This window comes from Ostrinia nubilalis, chromosome 7 (genome assembly GCF_963855985.1).
Source record: "Ostrinia nubilalis chromosome 7, ilOstNubi1.1, whole genome shotgun sequence".
Classification (NCBI taxonomy): Eukaryota; Metazoa; Arthropoda; class Insecta; order Lepidoptera; family Crambidae; genus Ostrinia; species Ostrinia nubilalis.
Genome location: NC_087094.1, coordinates 9,130,176 through 9,146,394, shown reverse-complemented (window position 1 = coordinate 9,146,394; position 16,219 = coordinate 9,130,176). Strand labels below are relative to the sequence as shown.

Here is a 16,219-nt window from a genome sequence, read left to right as displayed (position 1 = left end):
TCTTTAATTAATAATTTATTTAATAATTTTTGCTTTTGTATAAACGTACAAACATTTACATTAAAACAAAGTTTATTTTCCCGTATCTTCTTTCAGAGAAACAGTCCTGTTGAAAACGATCTGCAACAATCAAAATAATTTGTAATAATACATAAATCGCACTTACAAAAATAATAGTTTAACTTTTGCAAATTCATACTGAATTGTCTATCTATACAGGGTGTCCCGTAATGTAACGTCAAGCCGGAACTGGGTGTTGAGGCAAGTTGTGCTGGTTATCAGAAAAATATAAAAAAAAATCTATGTGGCATATTTTAAAAATAATAGGCATTTAAAAAAAATCTAAAAATTCTACTCCAGGTGACGGTCCTTTTGCTCGTGTTGCCACAAATCTTCACTTTTTCCAAATTTTTTTTTTGTTATGTAACCCTGAATAATGCTTCTCTAAATGGTTATCAAAATTACAAAACCAGCTGCTTCAGCTTGGATGAAAAAAATACATTATTCCCAAAAAAAATTTCAAAATAAAAATTTTGCCTAGTTTAAACTGACTGTACTGAAAAAAAAAGTACTACGCGAGTGTGGCAAGTGACGTCATATTTTGGCGCATTTAGTAAGGATTTCAAAATGGTGTAACACTTGGTAAATTTTTGCTGTAATTGTCGACAATTTTTGTTTTTTTTGGAAATAGTCCCGTTTTTAACTTTATCTACCTTGGTTAAAAATTATTATTCTAATGTGCCCAAAATTCAAGTTTCTGTGACTGACTACCGTACAGTCAGTCACAGAAACTTTTGTCACCATGACAGTAATTATCCTGTTTTCGCCTCCGAGATTTATTTTACCGTGTAGTACCCCTGTACGACAAGCCAATCCGCACACAATATTCAGCGTAGTAGTAGTAAAAAACAAAAGAGCGGGCAACCCCACCCCTACCACGCTGTGGGCTCGGTCACAGAATAAGTAATAGTACAGGTACAGAAGGATTACTCCGCAAGACGATTTAAATAAATGCGAGTCTTGCTGCGACGCGATACAGTGGAATTCAGCTCGCACAGCACTACGTACCTACAATTTTATTCACCTACAAGTTTTGTCTCTTTCTATCGCGTGCCTCTGAACTCTTCTTACGCTGTTAGGGTTGCTGTCTAGTGAAAAAAATAATTAATCTACTTATGTCATGAGGTACGTACCTCATGACACGTATGCATGTAAAGTACGCATTCATTATGGAAAACCTTGGGAGAGGCCTTTGTCCAGCAGTGGACGTCATTTGGCTGTAACGAACGAACGCATTCTGAGCAGTAGTCATGGTAGGTTAGGTTCCTATACTATTACCTACATGGCCAACATACCTTTCAGCATCTTTGGGAAGCGAAAAAAAAGATGAATCCGGTAGATTTCTTTTCGAATTTAAACACCCGAACGCCGCACAATATTTCTTTCTCTTTATGTCCATTTTTAAATAATACTTCGATCATAGAATTAGGTACTACAACGCACGCCAGCGTCCTGACGCACGGGCGCGCGGGTGACACTCGACTGATATAATACCCGCCGGCGGGGCGCTTCGCTGTAGGTAATTATCGGATGTACCGCGCGGAGTGAGCCAGGCCTGGCTCGGTGTCCGAGCGGTCTCATTCCTTTGTGCGCACGCGCAACGACCGCACGCAGTATGAGAAAAATACTTAAGTGACGTCACCAGGACGTTTTTACCGACAAAAAACGTAATTATTTTAAGTTGTACAGTGAAGTGACGAGAATTAGACCCAACACAAGGTTGGTTGTAACAACGATTTTGTGCAAGTGCTCGTACATTTTTATTATAAGCGTTGTGACACGACGCGTGACTTTGACCCATTTTTAGCTCCAAGTTAACACGCGATGTTAACCAGTAGCCATTTTTTTGCTCCGAGGTAATGCGAGATGTTACCCAGTAGCCATTCTTTTGCTCCGAGGTAATGCGAGATGTTACCCAGTAGCCATTTTTTGCTCTAGCGAGTTAATACGAGATATTAACCAGCAACCACTTTTTAATCGGTCATTTTTGCGGGTCATTTTTTAACCAGTAGCGTTAATACGAGATATTAACCAGCAGCCACTTTATGTTCGGTTATTTTTTAACCAGTAGCCGTTTTTGCTCTTGCGAGTTAAAACGAGATATTAATCACCGAGATAGCCAGGTATTGTAATATTATTCACTTTTACGAGTTAAGTAACTTTTTTTTCGGCCATTTTTAAGAAAGCCGCAAAAATATAACATAATGAGCTCATACAGAAAAATGTTGCGTTTGCACGAAACTACCCACATTAAGAGCTTGCCTTCTTGGCCTTACACCTTATGAAGCATCAACTGTCTTGGAGCCTGATGACCCGGCGCCGCGGACGCACTCGCCCCAGTCGAGCCTCCGCCTGCCCTTATAACGACCGATGACCCTGTGGCCATACACATTGTTCAATGCTACAAAGGGTAACTGAATAATTTTGTTGTTTGGTATTTTTATACATTACACCAATCGATATTGGTCTAAATATAAAAGGATTCTTTTTCAATATGAAACAAGGTTCTGAATAAGTCTTGTGATTGCGCAAAAGCTAGTAAGAAAGAAATAAGTATCAGATCAAAATTCAAAGTGCATTTATGTAGATTCATTACTTGCTATTATAAGGTCAGAATAAAAGTTCCTAAATTAACCTTCGGCCGGTTTGTTGACCGAACCGAGTCGAAGTGGAAATAAATGTCTACTTTATATAATTATGAAGTATGACAATATGTCGTTTTTTCTATGCAACGACTCATATTAACTGACATCGTGATTGTGAGTACTTATCAGTCTCACATTTTCTTGTTGGAAACCCACAAAGATCTTTCTACATTTCCGGTCGGTCGACCAATTACATCGACGATCGACAACTATAACTCATTATAATCCTCTAAAACGGGAAAAGAGGTATTTATTTGATATGACAACTAATCCAGGCTGCTGCACTGAATATAAAATTTAAGCTTTAGCCGTTCGCATAACTGTGTGAATCGAGGCTTTATACAGAGGCCGTACCGACAAGCTACGCCCTGCTGTATGGTATGATGGGCTAAGTAAGACCTATCACCCGCCCGCGGCGCAACCACGCCGCCTTTCACAAGTGCAGGCGCCGTTATTTACGCCGCAGCGCCGCGCCGGCGCATGCCCAGCGCTGCCAGCGCAACGCGGGAAGCGCCATTAAAGACCGACCAGAACACCAAGGTAACCCGCGTCCCTAGACGACGCGCCATCTATGTACAGGTATGTGCTGGCCGCTTAAAATATTTTTATGTTAAATGCAATGTACCTAATATCCGGTTACAGAATTTATTGTACCGAGATACCTATTCGATTCCCGATTCGAACCCAGATGTTTTTTTTCATAATCATCATAACCATGCGAGTAAACATAATTAATTATACATAACAAATAATTATACACGTCGGCGCAGAGACGTTGATATTAAGAATATTCTTAATCGCATCCGTCGACACGAGTAGGTACATTCTGAGATTACCAAATTGTTAAAAAAAAAAAAAAATATCTTGTATCTATAAATAATAGATAAAATCTAAGAGCTTCCTTAAACTGTTTCGGTATCGGTACATAAGATGACGTCATTTTTTCTTGTATTGGAAAAACATTATTATGTAGGTTTGTACCTACTAATCAATGTTTGATTAATGCTAATAATACTATTGATAGTCTTACAAAGTAAGGCTTCATCGTCACCATTGACCATTATTATCTACTTACTAAAAAAAAAAAAAAAAAAAAAAAAAAAAAAAAAAAAAAAAAAAAAAAAAAAAAAAGGTCAATTTTAACTCCATGTTCTGTTTTAGAATTGGTTCGTATAAATTATTTATGTATAACGTTAGAATTCTCATAAGATGAGATGCGACATCATGAAATACATTGAATGATTTCTTATCTTGCTAAATCTTTTAGACAAGCAAAGTATCTTATTATGCGTTAAAGCGATAATAACTATGCCTTTATAAATATAACACAATAATAATTACACTGTAATCAATGTAATAGAAAATTATTGATGCATCAAAAAAGAATTCGGGCCGCTTGTAATAACAACCGGACTAGTGGACTTTGGTCAGTCGAAGAACGAACCGACCACAAAAAATAAACTATGTATTATGTAGATACCTACCAGTACTACCACTACTTGTAACCTTTAGTTTAGATTAAGGACATTTTTTAATAATACCAAAAAATAATGCGATTTTATTTTACGAATCGATGATGCTGCCACAAACTCATAATAATGAATGAGTCTTTCTTCCCTTTCTATGAAGTATAAATTGAGAATTTATTAGTATTTTTTTTTTATTTCTTCTTTGCATGATTATAAAAATTCAATCATCATAATACTGAAGCTGACTGAATCAAGGTGTCTGAATAAAGACACGGAGTAGGAGCTTGGTTTAATATTGTCTCAGAAAATGTTAGACGCTTTGGTTTCAGTACATGACATAAACTTATTTTTTGTTTCTTGAACTTTGTTTGATATTAAGTCATAATTCATATTTTATCGTCTGGCGTAGAGATTTCTACACGATTAACATGAATTAATTCCAATTAATTCGCCTTAGAATGGCGACCTTTTTTTTTAGACGTCAATACGATTTTCACTAAAAAAAAAAAAAAAAAGAAAATGAATGCTGGGGCAACAGGTACATCAGTAGTACCATATTGCCCATTTAAGCTTACCTTTCCTTGGCAGTGAGTTTTGTATTTGGCAGTCGTGGATCAAACAAAACGTACCAGACTCCTCCAATAATAAATAAATATCCTTCCTTGGACATTACTACGCTTCTAGTCCCAAACTAAGCAAAGCTATGGGTCCTAGACAACGGATATAAACATATTTAAATACCGTTTTTATATACATAATATTATACATAGTAACACCTAGACCCATCACAGAAATTAAAATGAATCAATTCAATTTCTGCCCGGCCGGGGATCGAACCCGGGACCTCTCGGCATAGTAGTCCGTTTCGAAACCACTACACCAAATGACTGACAAATAAATATTTTTACAATGCTCAATTACATCATTGTACCTAGTTTACTCGATTTTCTTAGCATTATCTAAAGTCGGGTGCATCCTATAATAACATTAAATAACCACCGCTTAGCAATATCGTTACCGTTAGTCAAATCAATTTATTGAAATATATAATTATTTAAATAAATATTATAATGTATGGGTCAGGTTTCAAGAATCAAAAGATTGCTATTAAAAGGTGCTATTAAATAGAAACCAAACTTTTTCCTCGCAACACTGTTACTTGGAATCCAAATTAATACTGTTTTGGAATACTGGTCAAACTGTATCCAAATAAATTAATATGTTTTAATTAACCACATTATGTTTTACAACAATCAGAGTGTTAGCCTTGCAGTCACTGTGATCGATTCGGTGTTAACCACTACCGTCATCAAGCTCAGTTCTGAGATGAAACTGGATAAATATAGGAAAAGAGTGTCGACACGAGGGTGTTCGGCCCACACAGCACGCGACACGCGGCAGTACCGCTGTCAACGTTGACACAATTAGCCAGTGTGCTGGATAGACAGGATGCTCTGTCAACTGTCTTGGCAACTTTTTACAATCAGTAGTCGTACTTAACAGTTAATAGAAGTACAAATAAATGTATATAATAATACTCTATAATGAACAAAATCTTGTTGAGACCGTGATACTTGTTATTGTTATGAATAAGTGATGCAATACGATTGTAATACAAAAATATTGCTTTATTATGTATTTAGTACATTGACATTTACTCTCTTAACCATTTAACATGGACATTGATCCATGCTCTAAACATCTACACGGTAAAATAAATCTCGGAGGCGAAAACAGGATAATTATATGATCAAACGAACTTACCAAGTGAAGTTCGATCTGAATTATCCTGTTTTCGCCGAAGAGATTTAAGGTCCCTCCCAACCCGAAGATTTCTATATCTTCTTCCCTAGAGGTAAACGTCAATGTCATCTCTTCTCTAAATATAATGAGACCGCTCGGACACCGAGCCCACAGCGTGGTAGGGGTGGGGTTGCCCGCTCTTTTGTTTTTTACTACTACTACGCTGAATATTGTGTGCGGATTGGCTTGTCGTACAGGGGTACTACACGGTAAAATAAATCTCTTCGGCGAAAACAGGATAATTCAGATCGAACTTCACTTGGTAAGTTCGTTTGATCATATAATTAGTAGTTGACATACTGTGACAAAAGTCACCCGTGCGCGCGCGCCTTTACTACCTGCTCTGCCTGCACTTGTACTTGGTAACAGGGATAATAAGGATATGAAGTTTCGGTTATGGATACGGTTACGGATATTAGAATAATATTACACCGGTTTCGGTTACGGTCACGGATATGAAATCATTTCAGATTATCCGAAAGTCTCGGATAATTTCGGTTACGGAATTGTTAGAATTTCAAAAATGTAGGTATAATTCAAATAGCAAGATGCTGCGTGAGCGTGACCCACATAGCTACTTTATGTACCAACTAAGACGACACCTATGTATGATAAAGGTAAAACAGGCTGGCATATTAGATGGTGCCAGCGAATGCCAGACAAGTTGGTAACAAATATTAAGATTTAAGGTACAATTCCAAGACGGGCCGCAGACCGCAAACTGCAACCGCAAACTGCAAAACTATGAAATCGGCAGCGCGGCATTGCAGCTGCGGCGTGTATACTGCAGATTTCATAGAGTTTTGCAGTTTGGCCTTTATACGAAACTATCCGTAACTTTTGAATCAGTTTCGGTTACGGTTATGGACATTTTTTTATTTTGGATATCCGATAGTTTCGGTTACGGTTACGGATATCCATAACATCCCTGCTTGGTAAGATGGCCCTCTCCGTCCCGCTCATACCTTTTAAAATGTCTTCTCCACCTCACTTAAGCCAGAAACTTGCATTTTGGGCACATTACAATAATATTTTTAACCAAGGTAGATAAAGTTAAAAACAGGATTATTTCCAATAAACAAAAATTGTCGACAATTACAGCAAGATTTTACAAAGTGTTATACCATTTTGGAATCCTTACTAAATGCGCCAAATTATGACGTCACTTGCCACACTCGCGTAGTACAATTTTTTTTCAGTACAGTCAGTTTAAACTAGGTAAAATTTATATTTTGATATTTTTTTTGGGAGTAATGTATTTTTTTCATCCAAGTTGGAGCAGCTGGTTTTGTAATTTTGATAACAGTTTAGAGAAGCATTATTCAGGGTTACATAACAAAAAAAAAATTTGGAAAAAGTGAAGATTTGTGGCAACACGAGTAAAAGGACCGTCACCTGGAGTAGAAATTTTTGATTTTTTTTAAATGCCTATTATTTTTAAAATATGCCACATAGAATTTTTTTTTTATTTTTCTGATAACCAGCACAACTTGCCTCAACACCCAGTTCCGGCTTGACGTTACATTACGGGACACCCTGTATATTTAATGATGTGAGCGAACAATAATTGCAAACAATTTTGAGGTGACTTGATGTATGAAGTTGCACAGTGCACAGAGCATTCAAGTGTAATTCTTCAAAATGCATCTCTTGACACTTTATTTTCAGCATATCCTACTAATATTTATAATTCTACCATGATGAAGGTTAACTTTCACCCACGACATGCAAGCAAGTTTAAAAAATTTTATACAACTAAGCAACTTAAGTAACATCTGAACGATGAAAAAAAGGCAGCAAACAAAACTAGTAACACACACTTACTGTATCACAATGTAAATTATTTTTGGATAAAAAAAAGCATTCGACGTAAATAAAAGGGATAAACTTGGTCCTTAACCAGACATTGATTTAATCACAGTTTAATAATTAAGCTAATTGAGTTACTCGAACTGCTTCTTCTCAGCACTGGCCCCTTTCTTTATTGTTCCAAAGCAGAGGTAGGGTTAAAGGAATAATGGGACATGTAAAAGCGCTTTTAAATAGGTTACTTATTTGTTAGTTAAAAAAATACTTTTTTATGCAGAATGAATTTTCCCCGAACGTTAAATATCTCTTTTTAGGGAATTCTGCATAAGTATGCAGAGCAACACAAAGAAACAAAGCACATAACATAGAGCGGCGTTTTATTTAGCACTGCAACATTTACATGAAAATATGTATCGCAAACCATACAGTGCATTAATGAACTTACATGTTTAGAAGATGTATCTGGGTCCACAGAGAAGAATCCAATTCTTTCAAACTGGAACTTATCATACACCTTCGCTTTGTTGATGGAGCTGTCAGCAAATGCTTGAACCACTTTCAAAGTGTCTTCACGGCAGTCGGAGAGGAACCCACCAGGCACTTCATTGGGATCTTCTGGATTTTTGTGCATGAACCTTGAAATAAAATATTTAGAAATTGTATTTAATACTAAGCTGCACTAGACAGAAATTAGATGTTTGATAGATTTGTTTTACTCACAATGGCTCATAAAGGCGAACTTCGATTTCGACTGGTTGGGATACCCAATGAATGAAAGCTTTGGGTTTATCGGCGGATTCAGAAGGTTCGGCCGTGCACTCCAACTCTGATACTTTGCCGGAACTGTCTTTGATCACTTTCGATACCTAAAATCATATTCATTGCATAAGACGTTTTTGTTATAATTTGACCTCAAATAGGAGAGTGGAATGTGGCGCTTTTACAATGAGATACTCTAGCTTATTTTAGAAGATTTTTTTTAAATCAATTATTTCAGCCCTATAAATGGCAGAGTGAATAGAGTTCCCACCATATTTTAAAGTTTATTCCCTTGAAAGGCTTAAGACGATTTATAAAAAAGATAGTATTTTTCATTAATAGAAAGATTGACAAAGGTACCTTTAAGACATATCCAGCGTGTCTCAACCCAACCGACTGCGACGGTGTCAGTCGTCGATATCCCTTCTCAGGTTCTTCCTTAAAGTCAGTCGACTCGATATACACAACTTTGTTCAGAACTACGTTGTGCGATCCCTTCTCTGGCTCATTAGGAAAGTCTGGCACGGTCACACTTATCGGCTTGTCGCTTGGGAAGTTGGTGATCGTAATTTTTAAGGGTTCAAGAACAACCATAACTCTGTAACAAAAAGAAACAAGTAGTTACTCAACAAAATAATTTCATTTTTACAATAAGTCCAACCTTAGGACATATCTCTGACAGAGTCATTTGATAATACTCTTTTTATTCACCAATAATTTTTTTGCTGTTCAAAGAATTAGCAGTGCTTTTTAAAACGTTTATTTTATACAATCGTAACTCAAACAATTGCGGTGTTGAGCATGATTAGCGACGCCCACATCATCAGTGACGGTTACCCCACCGCTTTACCGACCACCAAATACCAATGCCAAGAAGGGACATTGTCTGGTATTGGAAACAATGGAGCTCACGTTTATCATTGGACTGCAATATGAGATGACAAAAAGAGAAAGAAGCATACTTACCAAACCGGAAACGCATCGTAACCGTATCAACTCGAGGCGGTATGAAACTCCGTAGTGCACACTTATCCGCACTGTAACGTAAACGTTTCGCCTCGCGGTTGACAGCGCGGCGAAAGGCGATACGGTGTTGATCCCTTTCCGGGTTGATAAGTGTGCTATGACCAAGTTACCTTGGAGCAGTCGCGTTAAGCGCGTCCCTGACAGCAGCATCTAAAACGGCGGGGTCGACGGCCCCCACGGCGCCGGTGACGCCGAGCCCGGCGCAGAAGGTGTTGATGGCCGCCGAAGGCACGCCGCGCCGCCGGAGCGCCGTCAGCGTGTATAAGCGAGGATCGTCCCAGTCTGAAATAACATTGATATACCTTTACTTTTGTTTTTACCCGACTGCGCCAGAAGGAGGGTTATTTAAGGTTGACTTTTACAATTCACTATTTAGAAAAGTTGTTATTACTTCAAATATTTTTGTATCAAACCTGGATGGATAATAATCTAAGAAGTGTAAGTGGGGTTTACACTTTTTTTACATAATTATAAGAAAAGAATAAGAGTAAGAAGAATTACTACCTAGTGTTACCATAAATCAAATAGGTAAATAAATATTATTGACAATTTAACACAGCGCCATCTATTCTAACTAAGCTTGTAAGCTTTGCATACCATGTGTGTTTTAAACACATTTGTACTTTTTCTATTGAAAATTAGTTAGTGTATTATATTAAATCACAAACATTATGTTTACTGATTGAATGTGCATAGTATCAAAATTAAGTTTACCATTAACAATCCCCTCAGTGATGAGTTTTGCAATCTTTCTCTTAGACACCACAGTGTAATTCACATTGAGTCTTCCATATTCCCATTGGACAGGGCAGTAAATGTTGAGTGCATTGCATAACCAGTAGTATGAAGAGCTGAAATAAATTAAATTCACGTAAATATTTATCTACTAATTTAGTACATATTAAAAAAACAGTGATTAATTTATGCATTTGTTTCACTCAAAAAAATTTAGACAAATACCAAAAAAGTATGAGTTAGCCTGAAATACACACCGTCTAGACTGGAACTCTTTTGTGCACAGAGAGTGTGTTATGTGTTCTATACTGTCACAGAGACAATGGGTGTAATCATAAGTAGGGTAGATGCACCATTTACTGCCAGTGCGGTGATGAGGTTTGAACTTAATCCTGTACGCAACAGGGTCTTGCTTTCCCTCTTCCAATGTGATCTTCATTCTCAAAGTCGCAACACCTTCATCTATTTTACCATTTTTCATATCCTATTCAACAAAGATTTATTTGTTAAATACAATTAGACACAAAAAAGTGCACTAGCTCATTGACTCTGTCCAAAAAGAGTTAATTTAATTTAAGTTCAAATAACTAAAGAACTTAAAACCAGAATTAGTATAAAATAGTATTTCCAAAATATCAAATAGAATTTAAGACTTATGTTACAGCATTTAATTTTAGCAAAAATCTGTTAGAAGCACCCCTAATATTACTTACCTCAAACAGTTGTAAACTTTCTTCAATAGGCCTATTTCTCCATGGTGAAGGAGGAGGGTTGAAGCCCTTGATTTCTTCAGATTTCTGATGGCACACATATGCCAAATCCTTTTTGATGAGTTGTACAGCCCACTCATATAGTTGATCAAAATAGTCTGAAGAGTGAGTTATCTTGTATGGCTTGTACCCTGTAATTAAAAATGTTTTATTAAAACCTTCCCAAATCTTTGAAGTTTTTCCTTATCAAACATAAATAAAAGAATTTGCTTACCTAACCATTCAACCATATCTTTAATACCAACAAAAAACTTTTCCTCTTCTTTCTCTGGGTTGGTGTCATCAAACCTTAGATAACAAATACCATCATGGGCAGCAGCATATCCAAAGTTTATATTGATGGCTTTAGCATGTCCTATATGAAGAATACCATTGGGCTCAGGAGGAAACCTTGTTCGAACTTTACCAGAAGTTATCTTTAAATGTTCCTCAAGTAATCTTTTTGTATCTGGTGTCACAACATAACCATCAGACTTATAATTTTCTCCTGGAGCATGGAAAGGTAACTTTTTCATGAGCTCTGCTATAGAAGTTGCTCCACCGACATCACCACTTGCTTCAGGTTTTTCAGTTTTAGAAGCTGAAATGTTAAAAAGAAATAAGAATTGATAAAAAACAGTTTTATAATATTAACAATGTTATGTAACATACATTTGTTATCCTCTTTTTTAGTTTTTTTGCCAGCATCGCCACCTTTCGATTTTTTATCAGTTTTTGGTAGAGGGGCTAGATCGGCTTCAGTTTTAGGACCCAATAGGTCTAATATCTGGAATAATTAACAATAAAACATGTTTTTTAAATTGTTTAAACACAATTAATCAATTTAAAACAATGACTTGCATGCAGCTGATCAAACAACTTGTCATTGAAACAATAACCATAAAAATAAAGTTTAAGAATGAGATAAACAAATATTATTATTTAAGTTAATATCTGACCTGCACATCAACTTCATTCTTGATAGCTTTTCCATCAGCCCAAGGCAAATCAGCTCTTACAGCCTGCATAACAATGCCAGAATTGAAACGATATCTTTTCTCCAACAATTCATCCTTGTACTTGGCCATATGTTTCTCCACAGCTTGCTCGACCTGCTCTGGTGTCACCACAACACCTACACCACAAGCTTTTTCAAATGCTTCAACGTTTACATTCGCCTCATTCACTGTACTCAGGAGATATTCTAGGGCAGCATCTACACGCAAAGTCGAGTCAAGTTTACCACTTGAAATATATTTACAGACAAATGATAGTTTTGATGAAATTTGGGGTTTGATTTTAGTCGCTAAATGATATATCAACATCCCAGCACCAGCTGGCAGGCTTTGGATGTCTATCTGAAAGGTATAAGGGTTAGCAGAATTAATAAAACTATTAAGTTTTGTGCCAAAATACTTACAATATACAGGATATGTAACCTAATCCCGGAATATTATACAAAAAGGACTAAAAATAAAATTCACTAACCTCAGTAATCGCTGAGAGTAAGAACTTCGTGACGTTTACATTCTTCAAGGTTTCTTTTGCCTTTTGTTCACTTAAGCCTAAGAGTTTAAATCTTTCTATAGTTTCTTCAGGAGACATTTTTCAAAGTTTTTTCACAATTTTACAACAAACCGGCGCTCCTGGAAGGAAGAGATGAAGTATGTCAAATGATGTCAAACGTCACGTCAAACTTGGAATCTGACAGTGACAGTACAACGACACGTGCTAATGTTCCGAATCAAATATAATTCAATTTATAATTTAATATGAATGTGATAGTATTGTAAAAATAATATCATTATAATAATAATACCCATTGATTGTAAATTACATCGATTCGATGATGCTATAGCTGCAAGTAAAAAAAATGGTTAAGTATAGGGTTTCCTACTTAGCATAATAAATATGTATCCCTTTGACAAACTTTTTAGGTTTTTTTACCACAACGGGCATGCGGGCATGCATCAGCCAGCATCATAATCAGCATGCATCATGCTCTTGGCCATCTGTGAGGCTTAACCTGCAATAAACATACTCTGTCATCTATGGCCAGCATCTCCTCATCCGAAGGTGGAAGTTATCATAGTAAAAAATAGCGATAGGCGATAGTTAACACAAACCAAACTGAGTAGAAAATATTTCCCCCCACTGGGAGACGAACCCGGGACTCTTGAGTAAGATAGATGGACTTCCAGATAAAACAGTCATAATAAAATTATTTATTTACAAGCTTGCCCATTTTAATTCATTTGATGTCTCTACATTGCGGCCTTGTTACCTACCGACGAAATACCTTTCTACCTCATTTAAAAGATTCGTCCACTTATGTTAAGTTGTATATCTCAGGAAAAAACAAACAAGTCTTTCATAAATATTGTTTACTTCGAGAGATGGAAAAATAAGAATAAATTAGGGAATAATGAAGTAGCTAGGTGGCTCTACAAAGTAGTCTACCAGTCTTTTTGTGGGATATCGCTTCGAATTATTCGTAGACACAGGCAACAGGACGTCGGACTATTACATTTTCATTGCAAAATAATCTCTAATACAAAGCCATAAGATACCACTGTGTTTGGCTAGAGATGTCATAATACAGGGGGGTACAGCCACTAAGCTGCCGGTCGGTCACTAAAATGAGAGTGGCAGTAAGGTAAGTATAGCCACAGAATAATAATAAATTGCTAATAATAGCAAATAGTGAGAGTAATCTTAAAAACCTCACAAATCAAACTTTCCTGAACCCACCCTTTTGTTTTCAGCAGATGTAGCAAAGCAAGAAAATTACAAATTATGGTAATAGTCTTGTGGGAGGAATACTTAAATGACAGCCCAATGATCTGGAAATTGGAGTACCTAAATACGCAAGGTAAACAAGAATTAATAAGGTCTATGTATAGTTTCTATGATTAATTATTATAATTATTTATCGCCTACGCTTTAATTTACTTTATAAGTCTATACTTTACTTTTATTAGTCTATCATAAACGTAACCATAAGAATACGAATAACTAAGTACATACGACGTATGAATGAACATGGAAATATTTAGTTTTTCCCAAATTCAGTACATACGCGTAACGCGACACAGGAGGACGCGGACGGATACCTACGTACGACTGTTCGCGACGCGACGAAGCCGATTCGGTCTTGGGTTCGAAGTATTTGTGTAGTAAACAATCGTATAATCTACCCCTCTATAAAGTTATTAACATGTATCATATCTAGGCGCCCTAATGAGAATAAAATTAATGTAAATCATAAATAAGAAAAATAATAATAATTCTTAAAATCATTTTACTGTCAGTCCAGTTTTTCTGGGGCAAAATAAATTGGTGCATATGAGTACGCCCTTGGCCGAATTTATTTTTCATTGGTATGAAATTGTAATATCCCATTAATTTTCCAAATCCCTTGTGATTGATTGTATTGCTTCCATAACGGCCGTACGAAAACTTGTTTTATATTCAAGGATTTCACAAACAATTTATGAAAAATTAGATCTCATACCTACTATAGTAATTCAGCATATATTGCTGAATTATAGATCTTCTCTATTTCCTATGTAGTAAATATTTTGCTATGAAGTCTAATTACACTTTAGCAGGTAATTAGTGTGGCTGGATGAAGGTTAGGCTAGGCCCAGGTAAGTGATACAATCCACGATGACATTCGCTACGGTCTGTATAATATCATACGTATCATAGTCGGTTCCGCGAACGGGGAAGTAAGTAACTTGATCTTGTTACGGAAATTGCACAATGTAAATCGTGCTCGTTTTTCAATAAACTCGGCTTAGTACTTAAGTACAGTGTTTCTAGCGAGCGCAATGGAGACAGACAAATGACTATGATGAGTTTGATTTATATGCTTTTCAGGAAGCTACTGGTACCTACTGGCTATTTGGGGAGTAACGTTTCAAAGAGGCTAATCTTAAATAGTCAAAATCAAATGGTGAATAAGGTTACTCTATAAATATCCATAAAATATTCATTATCTAATCCCTTGATAAGGCTTTAAGCGTGGGACTGCAGCATTTGTGGCGCCTGATCATGCGATACGGGCGATTATGCGCGTGTTCGCTTCTACTACGATATTTGAGTCGTGATGTTTCAGAGAACGGGAAGATTGCTTGCGTTCAGTAACCCTTATCATGCCGGAATTTAATTACAGTCGCTACAAATATCTAAGTACTTAGTGGCCGCTAGCGGGCCTTTGACAATCTGAATTACAGGAACGGGGAATATGTTTATACGGTGTGGCTTGTATAGAATCAAGAGATAATTTGAAAATATTAATTTTCTTTGAACAAATGTAAGAAGAAATGAATTTTCAACGAAATAATTACCTTTGTCAGCATCATTATTATAAATATTACCCATGCGAAGATGCGGCGTAGAATATGTACTGAGAAGTTCTATAGTAGGACATATAATAATACTTAATATAATGTTCGCAATTCTGAGGTAGTACTTAAGCAGTAGCGTTAATTTTCTGCTATTGTGGTAACATCACAAAAGTTCAGTAGAATACAAACTTTAATTATTATCTGTAAAACTTGTAATCAAAAGCTTACATAACAAGATCATAACAAAGTAAAGTATGAAACAATATTTTTCGCCTTATTTGCCACTTGAAAGGCAAGGCCTTTCATCATCTTAAATAGCCATAATATAGGTGCTTTATCGTAAAATCCAGGTCCGAAAATGAATCATTCCACTTTGTTCTGGGTGATATCACCTGGGTGAAGATAGTGGAATTTTTATTGTCCTCATTTCACGTCGGAACCATTTTACCTAGATTCATTTTCCAGATGAATTAAGTCGACTAAATAGGAATTAATTCACCAAGGTATTTGAGATGCGAAGACTTGGGTGAATTAATTCCTAAATGAACCTTTTTTTCACTGCTTTAGACGAATCAATTCACCAATTCACCTGGGTGAACAAAGTGGCCCGGAATAATTCCCGAAAATAAGTTCTACTTTACATGTAGAGATCAGAAGTATGTACAATAACATTCTAAACAAAATTGAGGCTCACATACAATATAGAGATAAATAAATAATAATTGGTAGATCCTGATTACATGCTACGGGCCACACAAAAGATCAAAGCGGCGAGCAGCAGTGAGCATCTGTTACGACGGAAATTATTATAC

General features: G+C 36.3%; 1 protein-coding gene across 1 annotated transcript; it reads right to left on the bottom strand.

The window, feature by feature from the left end:
- On the bottom strand, positions 1 to 12,741 carry LOC135073222 (probable glutamine--tRNA ligase). The gene is made up of 12 exons (XM_063967320.1): positions 12,544 to 12,741; positions 12,015 to 12,413; positions 11,728 to 11,842; positions 11,291 to 11,656; positions 11,020 to 11,207; positions 10,564 to 10,790; positions 10,286 to 10,422; positions 9,682 to 9,853; positions 8,906 to 9,143; positions 8,507 to 8,652; positions 8,232 to 8,421; positions 1 to 120 (listed from the first exon to the last, which is right to left on the bottom strand). The coding sequence occupies exons 1-12, from the start codon at positions 12,658 to 12,660 to the stop codon at positions 73 to 75; spliced, it is 2,343 nt and encodes a 780-aa protein (XP_063823390.1). The 5' UTR covers positions 12,661 to 12,741; the 3' UTR covers positions 1 to 72.
- Between the last annotated feature and the right edge of the window lie 3,478 nt (positions 12,742 to 16,219).

Bases quoted from the DNA above. Each gene is read 5' to 3' on its own strand.
- LOC135073222 (XM_063967320.1), bottom strand. From the start codon at position 12,660: ATGTCTCCTGAAGAAACTATAGAAAGATTTAAACTCTTAGGCTTAAGT. The intron at 11,657-11,727 runs GTATGTTACATA...TTAACATTTCAG, and splicing joins TAAAAAAGAGGATAACAAAT to CTTCTAAAACTGAAAAACCT. The intron at 10,423-10,563 runs GTGTGTATTTCA...AATTTATTTCAG, and splicing joins AAAGAGTTCCAGTCTAGACG to CTCTTCATACTACTGGTTAT.